At 29.8% G+C, this 17455-nt stretch overlaps 9 protein-coding genes across 9 annotated transcripts; 5 read left to right on the top strand and 4 right to left on the bottom strand.

Moving 5' to 3' along the window:
• Nucleotides 1-298: 298 nt before the first annotated feature.
• On the bottom strand, nucleotides 299-2193 carry T552_02737 (hypothetical protein). The gene is made up of 6 exons (XM_018371267.1): nucleotides 2155-2193; nucleotides 1850-2097; nucleotides 1710-1804; nucleotides 1386-1662; nucleotides 1110-1343; nucleotides 299-1064 (listed from the first exon to the last, which is right to left on the bottom strand). Exons 2-6 carry the CDS (start codon nucleotides 2088-2090, stop codon nucleotides 343-345), a joined length of 1569 nt encoding a protein of 522 aa, XP_018225067.1. The 5' UTR covers nucleotides 2091-2097; nucleotides 2155-2193; the 3' UTR covers nucleotides 299-342.
• Nucleotides 2194-2602: 409 nt separating this feature from the next.
• T552_02736 (hypothetical protein) lies at nucleotides 2603-3142 on the top strand. The gene is made up of 3 exons (XM_018371266.1): nucleotides 2603-2862; nucleotides 2906-2965; nucleotides 3014-3142. The coding sequence occupies exons 1-3, from the start codon at nucleotides 2649-2651 to the stop codon at nucleotides 3094-3096; spliced, it is 357 nt and encodes a 118-aa protein (XP_018225066.1). The 5' UTR covers nucleotides 2603-2648; the 3' UTR covers nucleotides 3097-3142.
• A 34-nt stretch (nucleotides 3143-3176) lies between these two features.
• Nucleotides 3177-5951, bottom strand: T552_02735 (hypothetical protein). Its single transcript, XM_018371265.1, has 14 exons — nucleotides 5797-5951; nucleotides 5606-5743; nucleotides 5444-5542; nucleotides 5243-5389; nucleotides 5104-5183; nucleotides 4941-5055; nucleotides 4716-4897; nucleotides 4580-4671; nucleotides 4333-4535; nucleotides 4084-4287; nucleotides 3873-4045; nucleotides 3654-3829; nucleotides 3401-3607; nucleotides 3177-3355 (listed from the first exon to the last, which is right to left on the bottom strand). The coding sequence occupies exons 1-14, from the start codon at nucleotides 5920-5922 to the stop codon at nucleotides 3252-3254; spliced, it is 2046 nt and encodes a 681-aa protein (XP_018225065.1). The 5' UTR covers nucleotides 5923-5951; the 3' UTR covers nucleotides 3177-3251.
• Nucleotides 5952-6090: 139 nt separating this feature from the next.
• T552_02734 (hypothetical protein) lies at nucleotides 6091-10544 on the top strand. The gene is made up of 13 exons (XM_018371264.1): nucleotides 6091-6398; nucleotides 6557-6930; nucleotides 6977-7261; nucleotides 7308-7937; nucleotides 7982-8072; nucleotides 8118-8410; nucleotides 8455-8577; nucleotides 8633-9047; nucleotides 9089-9292; nucleotides 9334-9914; nucleotides 9960-10024; nucleotides 10067-10170; nucleotides 10215-10544. Exons 1-13 carry the CDS (start codon nucleotides 6137-6139, stop codon nucleotides 10496-10498), a joined length of 3711 nt encoding a protein of 1236 aa, XP_018225064.1. The 5' UTR covers nucleotides 6091-6136; the 3' UTR covers nucleotides 10499-10544.
• A 601-nt stretch (nucleotides 10545-11145) lies between these two features.
• Nucleotides 11146-12779, top strand: T552_02733 (hypothetical protein). Its single transcript, XM_018371263.1, has 6 exons — nucleotides 11146-11335; nucleotides 11385-11454; nucleotides 11508-11656; nucleotides 11701-12106; nucleotides 12152-12324; nucleotides 12375-12779. The coding sequence occupies exons 1-6, from the start codon at nucleotides 11192-11194 to the stop codon at nucleotides 12732-12734; spliced, it is 1302 nt and encodes a 433-aa protein (XP_018225063.1). The 5' UTR covers nucleotides 11146-11191; the 3' UTR covers nucleotides 12735-12779.
• A 183-nt stretch (nucleotides 12780-12962) lies between these two features.
• Nucleotides 12963-13982, bottom strand: T552_02732 (hypothetical protein; the record flags this gene model as incomplete). Its single annotated transcript, XM_018371262.1, has 5 exons — nucleotides 12963-13015; nucleotides 13062-13284; nucleotides 13328-13415; nucleotides 13460-13576; nucleotides 13621-13982. 5 exons carry the CDS (start codon nucleotides 13980-13982, stop codon nucleotides 12963-12965), a joined length of 843 nt encoding a protein of 280 aa, XP_018225062.1.
• A 740-nt stretch (nucleotides 13983-14722) lies between these two features.
• Nucleotides 14723-15390, top strand: T552_02731 (hypothetical protein; the record flags this gene model as incomplete). Its single annotated transcript, XM_018371261.1, has 4 exons — nucleotides 14723-14764; nucleotides 14805-14925; nucleotides 14964-15202; nucleotides 15250-15390. 4 exons carry the CDS (start codon nucleotides 14723-14725, stop codon nucleotides 15388-15390), a joined length of 543 nt encoding a protein of 180 aa, XP_018225061.1.
• Nucleotides 15391-15649: 259 nt separating this feature from the next.
• Nucleotides 15650-16701, bottom strand: T552_02730 (hypothetical protein). Its single transcript, XM_018371260.1, has 2 exons — nucleotides 16200-16701; nucleotides 15650-16155 (listed from the first exon to the last, which is right to left on the bottom strand). The coding sequence occupies exons 1-2, from the start codon at nucleotides 16653-16655 to the stop codon at nucleotides 15703-15705; spliced, it is 909 nt and encodes a 302-aa protein (XP_018225060.1). The 5' UTR covers nucleotides 16656-16701; the 3' UTR covers nucleotides 15650-15702.
• Nucleotides 16702-16786: 85 nt separating this feature from the next.
• On the top strand, nucleotides 16787-17337 carry T552_04175 (hypothetical protein; the record flags this gene model as incomplete). Its single annotated transcript, XM_018372226.1, is given in 8 exon segments — nucleotides 16787-16849; nucleotides 16869-16901; nucleotides 16927-16947; nucleotides 17010-17043; nucleotides 17060-17070; nucleotides 17082-17126; nucleotides 17194-17239; nucleotides 17309-17337. 8 exon segments carry the CDS (start codon nucleotides 16787-16789, stop codon nucleotides 17335-17337), a joined length of 282 nt encoding a protein of 93 aa, XP_018225059.1.
• Between the last annotated feature and the right edge of the window lie 118 nt (nucleotides 17338-17455).

Raw genomic sequence — 17455 nt, 5'->3', positions numbered from 1 at the left:
ATACACTAATCTACAAATATATTTCTGTCTAGATTATTCAGCAGAAGTATATATTTGAAATATTAGGGATATCAGTTCAGATGTTTATAAATAGATGAAAGTTTAGACCAAGTAATTATAGAGAAATCTAACTGTCATTGAGAAATTAATTGTATTATTAAATCTAAAAGGTGTTGTTAAATTATTTTAAATTAATAAAAATTCTACAATTATTTTAATATGAATTCAATTGTTATATATAAAAATTAAAACTTTTCTATATCTTTTTTACTTCAATTTTTTCAAATACAAACACTTGGAATATTATAACTACAATGAAATACCTCTTCTAATTAGATTTGTTCATGCCAACATACTTTTTCGCCTTCTAGATGTTCCACCTTGATATTGTATAGTTTTATATTCAGGTAAATAAGATATTGGACTTTTTGTTTCTAATAAATCATGAACAGTTCTCCGTCTCTTATCTTTCTCAAATGATTCAGACTTTAAATTATCGTTAGTAGTTTCTTTCTTATTCATACAAGATATACTATTACTTAATTCTTCAATAGAACTAAGATCATGATCTAATGCTTTCTTGTTACTAAATTTAATAGGTGATTTAAGAACCGATTGAGTATTCAATTTTGAATTTTTCTGAGTATCCATAGATAATACATGAGGATTAGATTTTGTTGATAAAGTTGTTTTATGTATTACGACAGAAGGTTCTTTTTCGCATTTTGTTACAAGTGATGAAACATTCGAATTCTTTTGCTGTTTAGTTGATTTTTCTTGAGAACCTTCAATAAGATTTACGACTTGATTTTCATGAATATTTTTTTTAGAATAACTTTTATTTAAATTATCTTCTTCTATGACTGAATCATCTCTACGCATTTTCGTTTTTAAACTAGGCAATGCATAATTAACAGGTTTTTTTACTCTCCCTATACGTTTTTCAGGAGACGAAGGTTCCACTATTTCTGAAACATGTAAAAAAGCAGGTGTTTTGGTTTCGATTTCTTGTGAATTTTTCCAATCATTCGTTATTTCAACATTTTTATTAACAATGGACGGCTCTATTTATTTTTAGTAAATGAACACTACTTTCCCATACTACAAACTTGATTCTAATACTTTTCTGATACAAGTTTTATGATTTCTTATATTTTTTTCTGTGAAATTGTTATCTTTGTTTTTTTCTTTTAAACATGATGGCTCAAAATTAATAATATTTTCCTTCTCCATTTCAACATCTTTTGTTTTTTCACATTGAAGTGTGTTTAAACCCCAATACATTTGCTTTTTATCTTCTATATTTGTTTTTGCTCTCGTATATATAAAATCATCTGGTGAATCTAAAGGATTTAGGTATCATAGTAAAGTTTTCTTCAAAATACCTTTTTTTTCCAAAACTTGTGATCTTTCTTTACGCTTTGGCGTTCTTTTTTCCTTTTGTTTTGATTCTATATTTTTATTTGCAATATCAAAGGCTTTTTTTTCAATATAAATAAATGAACAATCCTCTGCTTCAGTAGATAATTCTTTAGAAGCATCATTATTTTTATCATTTATTTCTGTCGATTCGTTAATTTGACTTGAATTGATTTGTTTATCATTTGAAACTTTTGTATGACTTTTTTTACTGATTTTTTCTTCTTTTTTCTCTCCTAAAACCTTTAAAATGATAAATCTTCTTTCTTCTTTAAACTTTAATGCTAAACCTTTCTCAATTTCTCATTTAAATAGAGTTCTTCAAGAGAATTGACTGATACTGTTGAATTATCTGCTTTTTTCGATTTTTTTTCACTTTTACCATCTAATTACATAAAAAAAAATTAAAAAAAACATAGTTTCCCCATACTCTGAATAGACAATGATTCCGTAGATGACTCTGGCAACATATTTTGCACTATATCCGTTATTTCTAGCAATTTATCTTCAAGCGCCCTTTTTAAAAGTTCTAGCCTCTCAAATTTCGCCCTTCTTTTTTCCTTCTCATTCTGCTCCTGCAGAGATATCAGAGACGCTCTAAGCTCGAAATTTTCCTGCAAAAGACGCCCTGTTTCTAGCTCCAATTGTCGGACCTTCACCGATTGAAGCATATTCAGACTGTTACATATTCTCTACGTTGGATAATGTTCTTATATTCATTTAATACTGTCTTACCGGATAATTTCCCGGTTTTGTCTAAGATGTTTCTTTTTAACTATATCTCAGTCAGTTTTTAACCAATTTAACCCGTTCAAAAACGAATTCCTACATGCTTCAAGGCTTTCCTGGAGTTCCTCCGATTGGAAACTCATTTTAATGCTGATTTAACTGGTTATTTGCGTTCAAATCTTTCCGTATTTCTGGTTGGTTTTCTTCACTACTTTGATGGACGTTGAAGTTGTTTATCTACGTGTTGTCATGGAAACCGTTGCTATAGTCACCAACGTCATCAAATTTAAGCGTGTAAAAGTCAAGATTTTGAGAGCCAATAAGACCTGAAAATACAAAGATAACCGGGATTTTAATAGTAAATTTAGTATATTTTGTGTTTATGTATGTTTTTGCCGTTTTTTTCCGGGAAAAAAGGCTTAATTATGGCAGAAAACGGGTTTATTTTGGACCCATAAGCAGTATTGTATTTTAGTTATAAAAAGGCATTAAATCTTTATATGTCTGGATATTCATCTTTGTCATATCGTAGACAAGCTTCATCTTCTTTTGTTCCGAGTCATTCGCAGTCAAATTCTGCATTAGCGGCGAAGATCCAGGAAAAAAAGCAAGAATATGAGAATTTGTCTCAATTAAGGGACTTTTCAGCAAAGCTTGTTACGCAAATGGAGCAGTTAGAAAAGAAGATGGAAACATTAGCGGGTGGTACAGAAGGTTTAGTAATTTATGTATTTTTATAGTTTGTTGATGGAGGTAGTTGTGGCATCTGTTCTTGAAAACTGGCAAAATGTATTTAGAACTATCAATATTTCATCAGGTATGTTCGATTTCTGTTTTTTCTTAACATATTTTATCAAGATTATAGAGAGGTTGCAGAAAAAAACAGTATCTGATAAAAATGAAGGTTTAGATCTTCCAGAAACTTTGGTAAGAATTCCTACGTCATGAGCTTTTTGCAATGGATAGGTTGAATCTTGTAAGAATTGGATAAAAAGGTGGATAGTGAATAAAGTTTTTTATGTTTATATATATATATTGATTTAATGTATTTATTTGAATAATTGTGTCTTTTTTTGTTTCTGTAATAACAAAAATATTGTTATTTAATATTCGTTAAGTTTCCAATTATCATCGTCATCGGTATCCCAGTCGTTATCCCAAATATTTTGATTCCATTCAAAATTTATATTATTGTCTGTTTCGAAATCTATAGTAGTTAATCTATTTAATCGATAAACATTTCTCTCATTACTATTATTATTCATATTATTTTTGTCTTTGTTCCCATCATCAAATGTTAATAAATCAAACGTATTATCGTTATTAATAATATTCCAGTCATTTAAGTCATTCTCTTTGGCTTGTTTTATTGTATTTTCTGTCTTAAATGTATGGAGATTCGTTTTGGAAACACGTTTCGTTTCAATTGAATTATTATAATGGCTTTTTTGTTTATTAACTAATAATTATTAATTATAATATTAAAAACGAATTAAATATAAAACCTTGAATTTTATTTTTTGAAGAGAATGAAGAATTTGAATCAGGCTTCATTTTTGATTTATTAATATTTGACATGTCCGAATCAGCAGTTTCTGATGTATTATCAAGAGCATTAATTAGTTTAGTAACTTTTTGGAAATATAAATCCATGGTTTTTTTTGCTTGTATTCGAATAGATCTATAGATATCAAAAAATGAATATAAAGATTTATAAAATATACTTTTCGTTATCTATAAGCATTGGTGATATAACTGGAATTAATTTTATACAACAATTGGATTCATCGAACATATTATAAGTTGCTCCAAGAGCCATTAAAGCAGCTATTCGTGCTGGAACAAATGGATCTCGAAGAGATCCTGTAAATGCTGATATCAAAATTTTTTGACGATTCTATTCTCAGATTAATATTCTTGTAAACATATACATACACTTGGTTTAATATGTTCTGCAATTTTCCCAAGACATATAGTTGTATTAGTTCTAATTTCAGGTTGTTGATCACGTTGTGTTTTTAACAGATATCTTAATAATTCATCATTAATATTATGTTCTGATAATTTTGGCACTATAAAAAGCATTGCTTTTATAGTTTCTTCGCGTACCAAGGGAGAAGTATCATTGAATCCAGAAAGCTTTAGAATATTATCAATAATTAGATTTAATAATAGATTTAATACCATTTTTGGAAATATTTCGTCATTTATTATTTTGTTTGATATACGGTTAGCATAACTTGATAAATTCTCAAGAAGACAAAGTCTTATTGACTTATTTTGATTCAAAAACATATGAGATATAAATGGTGATATTAAAGATTGATAATCTTCTTCTTCAAGAAGATTTCCAATCCTTAAAATTAATGAAAATGCTTTGTTCCCTCCTAGATTATATAATTAATAAACTTTATAAAAATTGAATAATTGCCTTCATTAAATTCAAATAATCTTATTAATCCTGGAAGAACATTAAACTTAAGAAACATTTTAGGAAATTTATCAATGGAATCGTTAATTTGTCTTTCAAATTCATATTAAGCAACAATAATCTTTAATAAATATACCTTAAAAATGCATTTTTCTGTTCTTTATCTTTTAATGAAAATTGTTCTAAAAATTCTGAACATTCAATAAGTTCTGTCCGAAAAAAACCCCCTTCACCACGTCCATATTTAATAAAACTTGAAACCGATAGTCGATGCGTCGGTTTTGGATTCAAAAGCTTCTTATATGTATTAAATAACGTCTAACTTTGTTAAATTCCTTTATTTAAAAAAATCCTTTTCTACTTGAGGTATTTTCCCTCTTTTACTTAAATCAGATGATATTCTAAATGTACCATTGAATATTTCATAAATCAAACAGCCCAAACTATACGCATCAATTGCTGTTTCTAATGATGTTCTACAATTCATTAAAAAATACACCTTTTTTCTAAAAAAAATATCTAACTCATTCAATGATTTCCATGACTTATACTGCATTTCTGGCGCTGTATATTTAAATGAATCTGCAATACGTCCACCATGTGTCTAAACATATATATATATATACATATATATATTATTTTTTTTTAAAAAAAAAAACTTACATATAAAATACCCTCCTTATCCTTAATCAAACTAAACAATTCTAATCCAAAAATCTTCCATTCTCCATTTTCATTAACATATATCGATGATATTCGAATATTCCCATGAACAGATATCGCACTTGAATGAATAAATTCAAGCGCCATCTAATTAACATAAATCTTATTTATACTCTTCTTTTTCTTCATTTCTTCTCTTACTGATATCTGGTATAACCCAAGTATACTCATCTCCTTATCTACCCTAACCCTACTTAAGGGTTTAACCCTCTCCGTTACAATCATAACCTTCTCCCTTTCCTTATTAATTTAGTTCATTTTATTTTATTTATTTATTTATCCTTATTTATCCTTATTTATTACCTCTTTTCCACTCATATATTTAATAATATATGGATGATGTAATGTTCTCACTTTACATAATGCATTATGTGCCATCTCCCACTTTTCTTCCCCTTTTCCTCTATTAAATACAAATATACTACACCGAACTCCGTCCTCCTACTTATATTACTTAAAAATACCCTTTTTTTCCTCTTTTCTTTTAAACTTGCCTTTCGTGTCCCATCATAAAGCTCCCAAAAATTATCATTTGGAACATCCAATTTCTCTCCAAAATTATACCCAAAATCACTAGTTGCTTTTGAAATAAGTGCTGCTGCTGTTTTAAATAGCTCCATTCATCCTCTTATTGCTCGTTATCCCTATATATATATATGTATTAGCCTATCGAAGAGCTGGATGGAGCCCGTTGTTAGGGCAACCGTTGACGACCTCAATTTTTCAGATACATAGAGATCAGCCAATTGAGGAGTTTTGAAGGGGTTTAATAGGGAATAACGGGGATTAACGGGATTAATATAGGGCTATAAGAGGTATAAGAGAGTTCTTGATATGTTTTCGGAGGAAAAGAAGCGTCATCATAGGATTTTATCACATGGACGATGTCCTTTTATGTATGATGCAACAGTGAGATTATCAGAAGCGCCTTTATATTGGGTTAGATCGGACTTAATAGGAGAGGAAAAGGTAGATAGAACGAGGGTTTTATTATCGTCCGTTCCGGCAGTGGATTATGGAGTAGTTGAATGGGTTAAAAATGAATTTTATTGTGTTTCACGATTAATTGGAAGTATTGATAATTTTGTGAAAGAGGGTATGTTTTGTGGTATTTTTGGTATGAATATGTATGAATGAGGGGTTACATATGTATAAATATGTATAAATATATATATAGATATGTATATATATATATACATATATATATAGATAGATTGAATGTGAGTAAAATTGGTTATTGATGTTGGTGTCTAGATGTTTATGCATCGGGATCGTTTGATTCAAAGACGGGATATGGATTAATTCTTACGAATATGGCGGCATATGTATTTTCATATCTTCATTCAGGACCAGATCATCATCCAGTTACATTGACATTTCCATTGCCTCAGGATATGGCGAAGGACAGATTTTTGAATAAGGATGTTCTGCCATTGGGAGCTTTGGTAGCGCCATGTGCAGGAAGTGATGAACCGGGTCTTGTTATTGTTATGCCTATTTCTGGGCGAATAGCATATTGGGAGTCTATTGGAGGAGCGATTGCAGAGGGTTTAATACATAGAAAAAGTATTGAGGGGTGTATTCCTCTTGTTTCGGGAGAAATGTGTGTTTGTCTTTGTAATGCAGAGGTATATTTGTCTTTTATATGGGGTTTTTTTATTAAATATAATAAAGCCGGCGAATTTTGTATTAGCAACGTCATCAGGGAAGCTTTTGCATTTATCTCTTGTGGATTCATCTGCACGTCTTCATATTGGATTATTGAATATGACTAGTTCATCTGGAATAGGTGGATTATTTAGTAGTTTTACTGGTGCATTATGGTCTGCAACAACTAGACGAGATATTTGTTCTATAAATGCAGGAGAACTTAAAGGACGTGGTACTAGGGATGTAATTGTGTGTACCAAGCGAGGCACGGTTAGTAAATGGGAAGTAACTAGAAATGGATATGCCAAGGTTTTTTATATTTGATATATATAGATCTATATTTATCTTTAAAAAGTTGATTTTAGAAAAGAATTTATGGAATTCAATGGTAGAAATCTTGGTGTCAAATTTAAATATTTCATTTTCAATGGTTGAGAAATCGCTTCAGATATATGATATCATGCCAATACCTGAATCTACCTCATTGGTCCTTATTTTGGCATCTTTTTTTGCCTCATTTGATACACCGAATTATGTTTTATTTATTTCTGATCTTGAATCTACAACAATGAAGGTTACTTCGGTTCATTTATTACAATATCATGGATTGTATTCAGATTTATTGTTTCATCCTAGAATATTGATACCAAAACCGGGTGATATGACTATTATAGTTTTTTCAGATGCGTTATATCTTATTTTAACTCCTACAGAGGCCACTTTTGATTCTGAAATTTTATTTGAAGACATTGTTACTTTTAATAGAGAAAATCGTGTTCAGATTTTGGCTGCAGGCTATGAAGATTCATTAATTGATCCTTCTTCGAAGAAGATAATTCGTAATCCAAGTGTTTTAGTTGCAACGAAGAATGCTGGTATCCTTAGATGTGAAACATTTAAGATAACTCGACTTCGCAAAGATTTGATATCTCGTAGAAATAGAAGAAAGCTAGATCAAGCTGTTTTTTACGGGTTTCTTGAGGGAGTAAGTTTACATTGGATGGAATTGATATATATTAATATTCATAGAATCCTATTAATTTTCGTTGGACAGGTGAATATGACATTGAAAATATACAGACTGTTGCTATAAATCTGAGTCATGATATATTAACATCAGGTTAAGTCTTGTTCATTTATTATAATATTATTTAATATTTTATAGCGTCTAAATACTATTCATCTTCTTTTATTCCTCTTGAAAATGATTTATTTTTGAAATCATTAAATCTTTCAAGACTTAGTGAATACCTTTTGTTTAATTTCAATTCAATCAATTCTGAAACACGTTGGAAATTATGTTGGGATGCAGAAAAGTGTGAAAGTGCACAAAATCTTTGGTCTAAAATTAATTCTCGTTTAACAAAAGTTGAAGATAACATTATAAATGATATAATAAAGAATTTAGCGACTAAAGATACAGGAAAAAATGTAATTCGCTGGTGGTTTCAGAAAGGAGTATGTATCTCTTTTATAAAGATTTAGAATTGATATAATATTAGTTGAAAAATATTGCATGTATTGTTCCTAAAGCTTATAAGCGTTGTGTAGATGTTATATCATTAGTAGAAAAAGATGGATTAAGAGTTCTAGAAACTATAGTAGAAGCAAATGAAATTATACTTGTAAGTATAATATGGTAATTATTTGTATTGATGTTCATACTGATTAATACCTAAGGCAATATTTGTTTCTGCTCAGAAATTTCGTAAAAAAAGAGCTGAATTTTTGAAATTGAACGAGCCTTTACATTCTAATGATAACTCATTATTACCATGGACTTCGAGTTCTGATATTTTATTAGTGCTTTCGAATCAGTATAATCTTACAAATGCAATTATGCTAGAATTCAAAAGAGATAACTTGTTTCTAGAAGATAAAGTTCAGAATACCCTAGATTCTGTTGAATCTATGAAGATTAATTTAAAGGAAACTCTTGTTACTCAATTGATTGATTTGGCTGAGCTTATATGTTGTTCATTTGAGGAAAGGATACTTTGGACAAAGTCTATTCAAACGAATTCTCTAGATGATGAAAAGAAGCATGTAGAAGAAAAATATCTTTCTTCAAGGGGGACTTGGATTAAATTCTTAGGTATTTTTATGACTTTTTAGGGAATATATTAAACGATTTAGCCGAAATTGATAAGTTAGATAAGTCTTTTGAAATAGCAGAAAAATATAGGGATTTTCGAACGCTAGTAGAATTGTGCTATGAGACTGGGGATAAAAATATGGATTATAATTGGAACGATCAAGTTACAAGAAGAATAAATTGGTATTTATATACTTTTAAAGAGGAGTTTGCAGATGTTTTATATCGTTATTTTATGGAAAAAGGTTAGAATTGTCTTGTAGTTTTATACTTTCTAATTATATAGGTCGTTTTTTTGATTTGCTTGAAGATTTTTCGGATTATCATCACTATTTGTCTCGATTTTTTGATTCTGGAAATTATGGAAAAATATCATGGATGCATGAAATCAGCACAGATAGATTTAAAGATGCTGGAAACACTTTGTATAATATCGCAGAAAATGATGAAAATTTTGTCTTCAATAAAAAGGTTGAATTAAGTATTTCTAAATTATGTTTTTTGGAACATCTTCAATCACATAATATGGAGGAAATAAACAATTTACCATTGATTGATATTGAACATCAATTAGAAACTCTACAGATACAAACATCTCTTTTAGATGAAATCAGATCATTCATAGAGAATGCTATTGATATTGATGCTGCTGTTGATCTTGTTGTTGAGAAAATAGGGAATTCTTTGAAAAAGCGTCCTGCTACAAAAACAATCTTTAAACGTGCTTTAAAAAATTTAATTCTTGAAAAAATATTGGATCCAGAAGATCTCATAGATTTATTAACATTAAGAGATAAAAAAAAGACTTCTTCTGATGTATCTGCTAACGATTATTATTTGGCATTAAAAGTTCTTAATAGTTCTCAAGTAATCTTTTTCTTTTTTTATTATTAAATATTAAAATCTCTTTAGTTACCTTTAATTCGACATCATTCTGTTGAGAAAACAATTTGGAGACGTATATTTATTGCAAATGAGTATTTTTCATTCTTTTGTCTTTCTAAATTCACTTTATACAGTTGGACTAAAATTTTGGATACAAAAAATAATCCCAATTCTTTTCTAGATGCCGATACAAAATACACCGCTCTTTACGAAACAATAAATCTATGTGTTATTTCTCGTATTTCTCCTTTCTTTTACTTTCTTTTTCTAATAATATCATAGAATTCTTCGAAAACTCTACTATCTATCCAATTTCTCCAAAAAATGCTTATTTCGATCCAAAATTCGATGATCCTCATTCTAGGTTCTCAAAAAACGCTCATGACTCTGAAATTAGTCTCTTCTCAAACGAATTGCTCAAGGAAAATTCACTCTTGGATAAATACGATGCTACTGCCTCTCTCGATTCCTGGTTTATTGCTATCATGGAAGCTCTAAATCTCCAAATCCCTCCCGAAAATATCAATATCTCCTCTGTCTCACACAATAATGACTCAATACACTAACTTTTCTCTTTACTAAATCACTACTATTTCGCTTCAACTTTTATACATCTATTTTGCACAAAAACTTCTTTCTTATACTCAGATCTATATTGCAAGGCTTGTCATCTACTTTTTTCCCTCGGTCACTGTATTTTTTTCAACCCTCTATATTACTGGAGGTCTTTCTCGATTTTAAGGATCAGCGATTATCCAACGTCAAATTTACCAGAAACAAAATGCTTAACCATTAAATAGAGGTTTTAGCAGGAGATAACAAGGAAATAATAGATATTTTTAAAGGAATATATAAGGGAATAAGGAATATATCTTTTGAACGGGAAAAAACGGTTGAAATTTGGGTGATTTTTGAGGAGTTTATGCGTTTCAGGAGGGACGGAAATAAGCGTAGATAAAGGCGTATAATAAGGGATTACAGGGTTCTAAACAGATATTCTACACATATATATTATCTTTGATTGCGTTTGGTTCTATAGAAACTCTATATTTATAGAGTTTTTTTGAATTATTGTGTTTATATACGTGGAGATATAGATCATTATTTTTATCGGGCGTTTTAGGCCGTATTTTGTGCTCTATAAGGTGTTGGTAGTTTTAATAGAGTGTATTGGAGGTTATCAGGGTTATTTTTTAATTTATTGAGTCGAGTTTATTTTGAAAGTATATAACGTTATAAAACGGTGTTTATAAGACTTTATGACGACATCGGGGCATAGTACGCAACTATCTAACGTTGTTGGATCCCGTTATCGGGTTAAAAAGAAGATTGGTGAAGGATCGTTTGGTGTTATTTTTGAGGGGTTAGATATGTTTAATAACCAGCAAGTAGCGATTAAATTTGTAATGAGAAGATAAACCGTATTGCGAAGTATTATTCTTATATTTTTAGGAGCCTAGAAAGAGTGATGCGCCTCAATTACGTGATGAATATAGAACATATAAATTATTAGTCGGAAGCCGTATGATTTTCTTGTTTTAAATAGACATAAAAGTGCTTATAACTTTATATTAGTTGGTATACCTCATGTATATTATTTTGGCCAAGAAGGATTGCATAATATTTTAGTTATTGATTTGTTAGGACCAAGTTTAGAAGATCTTTTCGACTGGTGCGGAAGACGTTTTACTACCAAAACGGTTGTTATGCTTGCTAAACAAATGGTATGATTTTCGCATGTATATTTGATTATTCTAAGGTGTTTTAGTTGACGCGTGTTCAAACCATTCATGAAAAAAATTTTATTTATCGTGATATTAAACCAGACAATTTTCTTATTGGAAGGCCGGGTACCTGCAATTCTAATTTAATCCATATTGTTGACTTTGGTATGGCGAAACAATATCGGGATCCCAGAACGAAACAACATATTCCATATAGAGAACGCAAGAGCCTTTCTGGCACTGCAAGGTATATGAGCATAAATACTCATCTTGGTAGAGAGCAATCTCGAAGAGATGATTTAGAGGCATTGGGTCATGTATTTATGTATTTTCTTCGAGGAGGACTTCCTTGGCAAGGACTAAAAGCAATGACGAATAAACAAAAATATGAGAAAATTGGAGAGAAAAAACAAACTACTTTGGTTGAAGAGTTATGCGAAGGATTTCCTGGTATACTTTTAAAATTTCTTTTTAAATGATTTATTTCGTTTATAGATGAATTTTCTCAATACATTTTATATGTCCGTAATCTCGGATTTGAAGATACACCTGATTATGATTATCTTCGTGGCCTTTTTACCAATGTAATTAGGAAGATTGGTGAAACAGAGGATGGAGAATACGACTGGATGCTTCTTAATGATGGAAAAGGATGGGAAGCCAGTTTTGTATTATTTTTAAATTAATATTTTTTGATATTTTTCTAATTATTCATAAGAAACATGTATCATCGAATAATCAGCATTTGGTTGTTTCCAATATTGCGCATAAATCGACTTCGGTTACCGATTTAAGACATTTATCATCATCTAGAACGGGACAACATGTCTCATCTAATCGGTTAAACCCATCCCAGTGTATTCCTCCATCGCCTATACCGGTTCATAACGGATTAAAGCCATGTAAAGAAAGGTTAAACAATATTAAAAATAGTTCAGAACATATGAAAGAAACATCTAATACCAGTCCTCGGGTTCATCAAGAATCTCAACAACAATCACGATTATCTCAAATCTATGCCACAACCCCTCCTAAAAAATCAAAGAGAAGTTGGAGATTTACCAATTGTTGCGGGTAGTGCGGTTAAAACTTTATTTTTAGGCAAGTTGAAACAACATGAAGTAAACATGTATAATTTTAAAAAGAATTTAACTTTAATATATTAAACATCGTTTTTATTGTCTTGTTTTTAAATGACCATAGATGGGAACGTTTATATTAATCATGAAAGTAGTAGTTTAATGTTTAATGTTTAAATAGACTTTTTTATATGATGATATATATAAAATTAAAGAAATGTTTCTACTTATGCTTCCAACCAATCTAAACAATCTGGTGTAAAATAAGTAATAATAATTTCTATCATTTAACGTTAATGACTTTGTTTTTGAACAAATAAATAAACCTGCTCCTGCTCGTAGACAAGATATTAAAGTTTCTTTAACAATTGTCTCTAAATCATAGACACCTGCTTTAGAAGCAGCATGAATGGCTGCGTATTCCCCAGAAACATGATATGTAGCAATTAATAAATCAGATGCTATTTCAGATGCACTTGCAATAATATCAAGATATAATGTAGCTGGTTTAATAATAATACAGTCAGCCCCTTCAGAAATATCTCGTTTCTATTTATAAATTAGAAGAGACCATTTAAATGAAAAATTCAACAATAGCACGATGTGCAAGTTTTTTTGATGGAGGTGGAAGTTGATAAGATTTTCTGTCTCCAAATAAAGGTGCTGAATTCGCTATAGATCTTAAATTGTATTAGAAAATATTCTTAATTCATAAAAATCCTACCGAAATGGTCCATATAAACATGATGCAAATTTAGCTGAATAGCTCATAACCATGATTTTATGTGATATACCCGCTTCTACTAATCCTTTTTTTATTGCAAGAACTCTTCCATCCATCCTTATATATATCAATTATACATATTATACTACATATATATATACATATCGCTAGGTGCTACTGCATCTGCACCTGCTTTTCCATATTCAACCGCTATTTCTGATAAACGTCGAACGCTTGCTTTATTATTAATTGTTCCGTCCTCATAAAGCCATCCACAATGGCCATGTGATGTATATTCACATAAACATACATCACATATAACAAAAAGTCCCGGAAATCGATTTTTCAAAAGACGTATACTTTGAATCACCGGTCCTTCCGGATCATCTGCCTTTGTTCCATATACATCTTTTGATCCATTTAAGACCCCAAAAAGAATCACTGCTGCTAATCCTTTCGCTACAAGTGGTGCTATAAATTTTTCAAGTTTATTAATACCCCATCTAATATCAATAATTATCATAAAATATTCATATAAACTCCTTATTTATGCCTTTTTTGCCCCGGTAATGATGCAATTTCTATTTCATCTTCCGGATTGTCTGTAACAAAAAGTGGGTAAATTAAGCAGTTTTTTGTCAGGATTTTTGAGGATTGCCATTTTCTTGATATTTTATGAAAATAACTATTTTATATTAGTAAAATATGTGCTGAAATACCTCTAAAAAGCTTGCCTGCTGTGGCAAATAAGTGGAGATAACGTAGAGTCATCCATATATTAAGTGGTATAAAAAAGTGGAGAGGTGGTTGTCATGACAATTATGGTCGTTTCTATAGCAACTGTGTATGTTGTTATGGCAACCGGTCTGGTTGCCATGCGGTACCCCTTGTTTCCATGGCAACAATAAAGTCGTCGTCATGGAAACAAGGGGTACCGCATAGCAACCAGATTTGCTTAGTAAGCAAATTTAATTAGTTGCTATAGAAACAAGAATTTGCTTAGTAATCAAGATGTTGTTATGGTAACTAATTCGGTTGTCGTAGCAACAAAGAGGACTGCTTAGTAATAAATGATGTTATTAGTAACGAAGGTAATTTGATAACAACGAGGATTATAAGAGATAAAAATAGCAAGAGAGAAGTGTAAAAAGTGGGATATTTAATGGATTATTGATAGTATTTTTTATTCTATTGAAAAATTTTAGTTTTTTTTATTAGGTTTCCTTTTTTTTCTGAAAAAATTGGTTGAAAATTGCAGTTTTAATGAAACCACAAATTGTTAGTATTGCAGTAATTGGAAAACAGGTTTGTTTTTATAATATTTAATGAATCTTATGAATTTAAGAATAATCCTCTTTATTTGAAGGTTTTTTCTGAAAAAAAAACGGAATTAATATATCATTTTATGATTCACAGTACATGTGATGAATTGGAAGGGAAATTGCATAATTTATTATTATCAGAATGTTTCTTATTTTTATAGCTGCGTTAAATAGACTTTCAGTTGAAGAAGATGGTAAAAAATTGCAGCAAATTTCGTCAGAAAGTAGCTCAAATGCAAAATTAAATGAACGTTCTCAAACATCAGTTAATGTTAAAACAGAATGTTCAGATACATATCTTGGGCTTTTACATATGCATGAGACATCGGCTGTTTATGGATCTGTTACTAATACAAAGATCAAATTTATAGTGGTGTTAGATATGTCAGAAATGATTATTACAGATGCGGATATGAAATCGGTATATTTTTATTAAATCTTTTATTTTAGTGCTAATATGTGTATAAGCTTTTCAAAGAAATCCATTCTGCATATATTGTTCAAGTTTGTAATCCGTTTTATTCTTTAGATGATAAGACGCCTATACAAAGTCGACGGTTTGATAAAATGATTCAACAAATTGTAGAATCATGGACATCTGGTGCATGAAATCGAATAGTATTTGTTATAATAGGGTTTATTGTATTTTTAAACGAAAGATCTGCTATATTATATATATTATAAAAGAAAAAATGTTGATGATTATATTTTTGTAATATATTCTTATTTAGTACTTGTATATAGGATGAAATCTAGATTAGGAAAATATGCAGGATATATTTGCTTGATTGATTAAAACGTATTGCTGAATTTCTTTATATAGAGTCAATTTTGAGTAAGCTGATATAATTCACTAGTATAAAAAGTTGCATATTGAATGATATTTTCTAGTTTAAATTCTACCTCTTTTACGTCAATAAATTATTCAAGATCACTTTGTTTTAACTGGATTTTTTCCCCTGGTTTAAAAGCTGGCATTCCAAAATAAGGACATTTGCTACATCGAAAAGCATCTCCAAGATAACAATTTCCACAATTACTAATAATATTATTTCCATTTATAAAATCAATATTTCCAAGTTCATCTTCTCCTAATAAATGTATTGTCATTTTGTCTATTTTTTCCGTTATTTCCGTTTCTTCTTGTCTCAAACCACATGTACAGTTTTTACATCTTTTTTTTTTCCTTTTTGATTCATCATTACAAAAATTATTTTGATATGTAGGGATAATCAAATCTGATGATTCCAAAAGATCATCCTCATTAATTAATTCAATATTATCGACTTTTATATTATAGTTTTTTCTAAAAATTCCTTTTTTTTTCGGTAAAGGTACCGAATTCTCTGAAATAATCGGTCTCAAAAATACAAGCTTCATTTATTAACCTCTTTCAATACAAAAATTCCCCATAATACCTCTCCATTTTCAAGATCAACATTCCATCCTTGTAAAATACCTTCTTGACGAATTTCTTCCCTTTTTTTCGCATTTTCTATACAAATACGCCCTCCCTTCCCACATTTTACTGACATTAGAACATGATTCAATATAAGAATGAACTCATTAAGGCTCTTTTCCTCCGTTGATACAAGAATAAACCTTTCATATAATTCCCTTTCAAGCGCTTTTAATCCCGTATAAATCTCCCTCATACTGTACATATCCACGCAATATCCTTCTGTATTCATAGTAATACCCATATTTCCATTAGAATTCCCCGGTAAAAGCATCAAAATACTCCTCTCTATTAATCCTTCTTGTTCCCTCAAAAATCCTTCTTTTTTCACCGGAAAAAAACCATTCAAAAGATATTCTCCCGCTAAATACTTATTAGATATTTGTTCCTCTTGTTTATCCCTTTCAGATCCCATTAATAGCCCGATATTCCCCTCTTTTTTTTTCTTCAATATGTTGGTCGTCGTCCGATCTGCTCGTCCTCACTGTAGGAAATATAAGCCTTAAGACCTATTGATTAGTAATCTATATTTGTATATAAATATATATGAATATATACAGGAGATCAGAGGATTTCTTTTATATTTTTCTTATAAATATCTATTTTTATGTGTTTTTTTTGAAAAAAGCGGCTTTTTTTGACTAGTTTTCATAGAATAGCAGTATTTTATATGTATTTAGATTAAGATAGCTAATAGTTTTGATGAAGTATATTGGAATAAAGAAGGCATTTTTATAAGAGATTTAGTATAGATTTAGTATAAATTTAGTATAGATTTAGTGTAAAATCTACTATGAAAGATTGTATATTTATGATAAGATAATTGGAGGGTTATGAATAGAGATGGGTGAAAAGCAGGATATCTTTTTTTTCTGGGGAAAAAAGGGTTTATTTCGATTGAAAACAGGAAATACATTGAAATATATATCATTAAAGATATATTTATGTATTAGGATTTGGAATTGGATGAGATGATCGTTTTTTCAGCTTTAAAAGCAGGTTTTCTGGGATAACCTATTATAAAACTCTTTTTTATATTATATTATTAAATATTTATAAAAAAACAAGGCGTAAAAAGAATAAATAGCTATAAATAAGGCGTTTATGACCTATTTTTATATCTCAGGCTGGATATACAGGTATATATGAGGGTTAGAAATTGAGGTGGTTACTATGGAAACCTCCGTTTTCAAATAATTCAGACGACTTGGCAGG

Source organism: Pneumocystis carinii, assembly GCF_001477545.1.
Source record: "Pneumocystis carinii B80 chromosome Unknown supercont1.12, whole genome shotgun sequence".
In the NCBI taxonomy this organism is placed as follows: domain Eukaryota; kingdom Fungi; phylum Ascomycota; class Pneumocystomycetes; order Pneumocystales; family Pneumocystaceae; genus Pneumocystis; species Pneumocystis carinii.
This window is presented reverse-complemented; position numbering and strand designations above follow the sequence as displayed.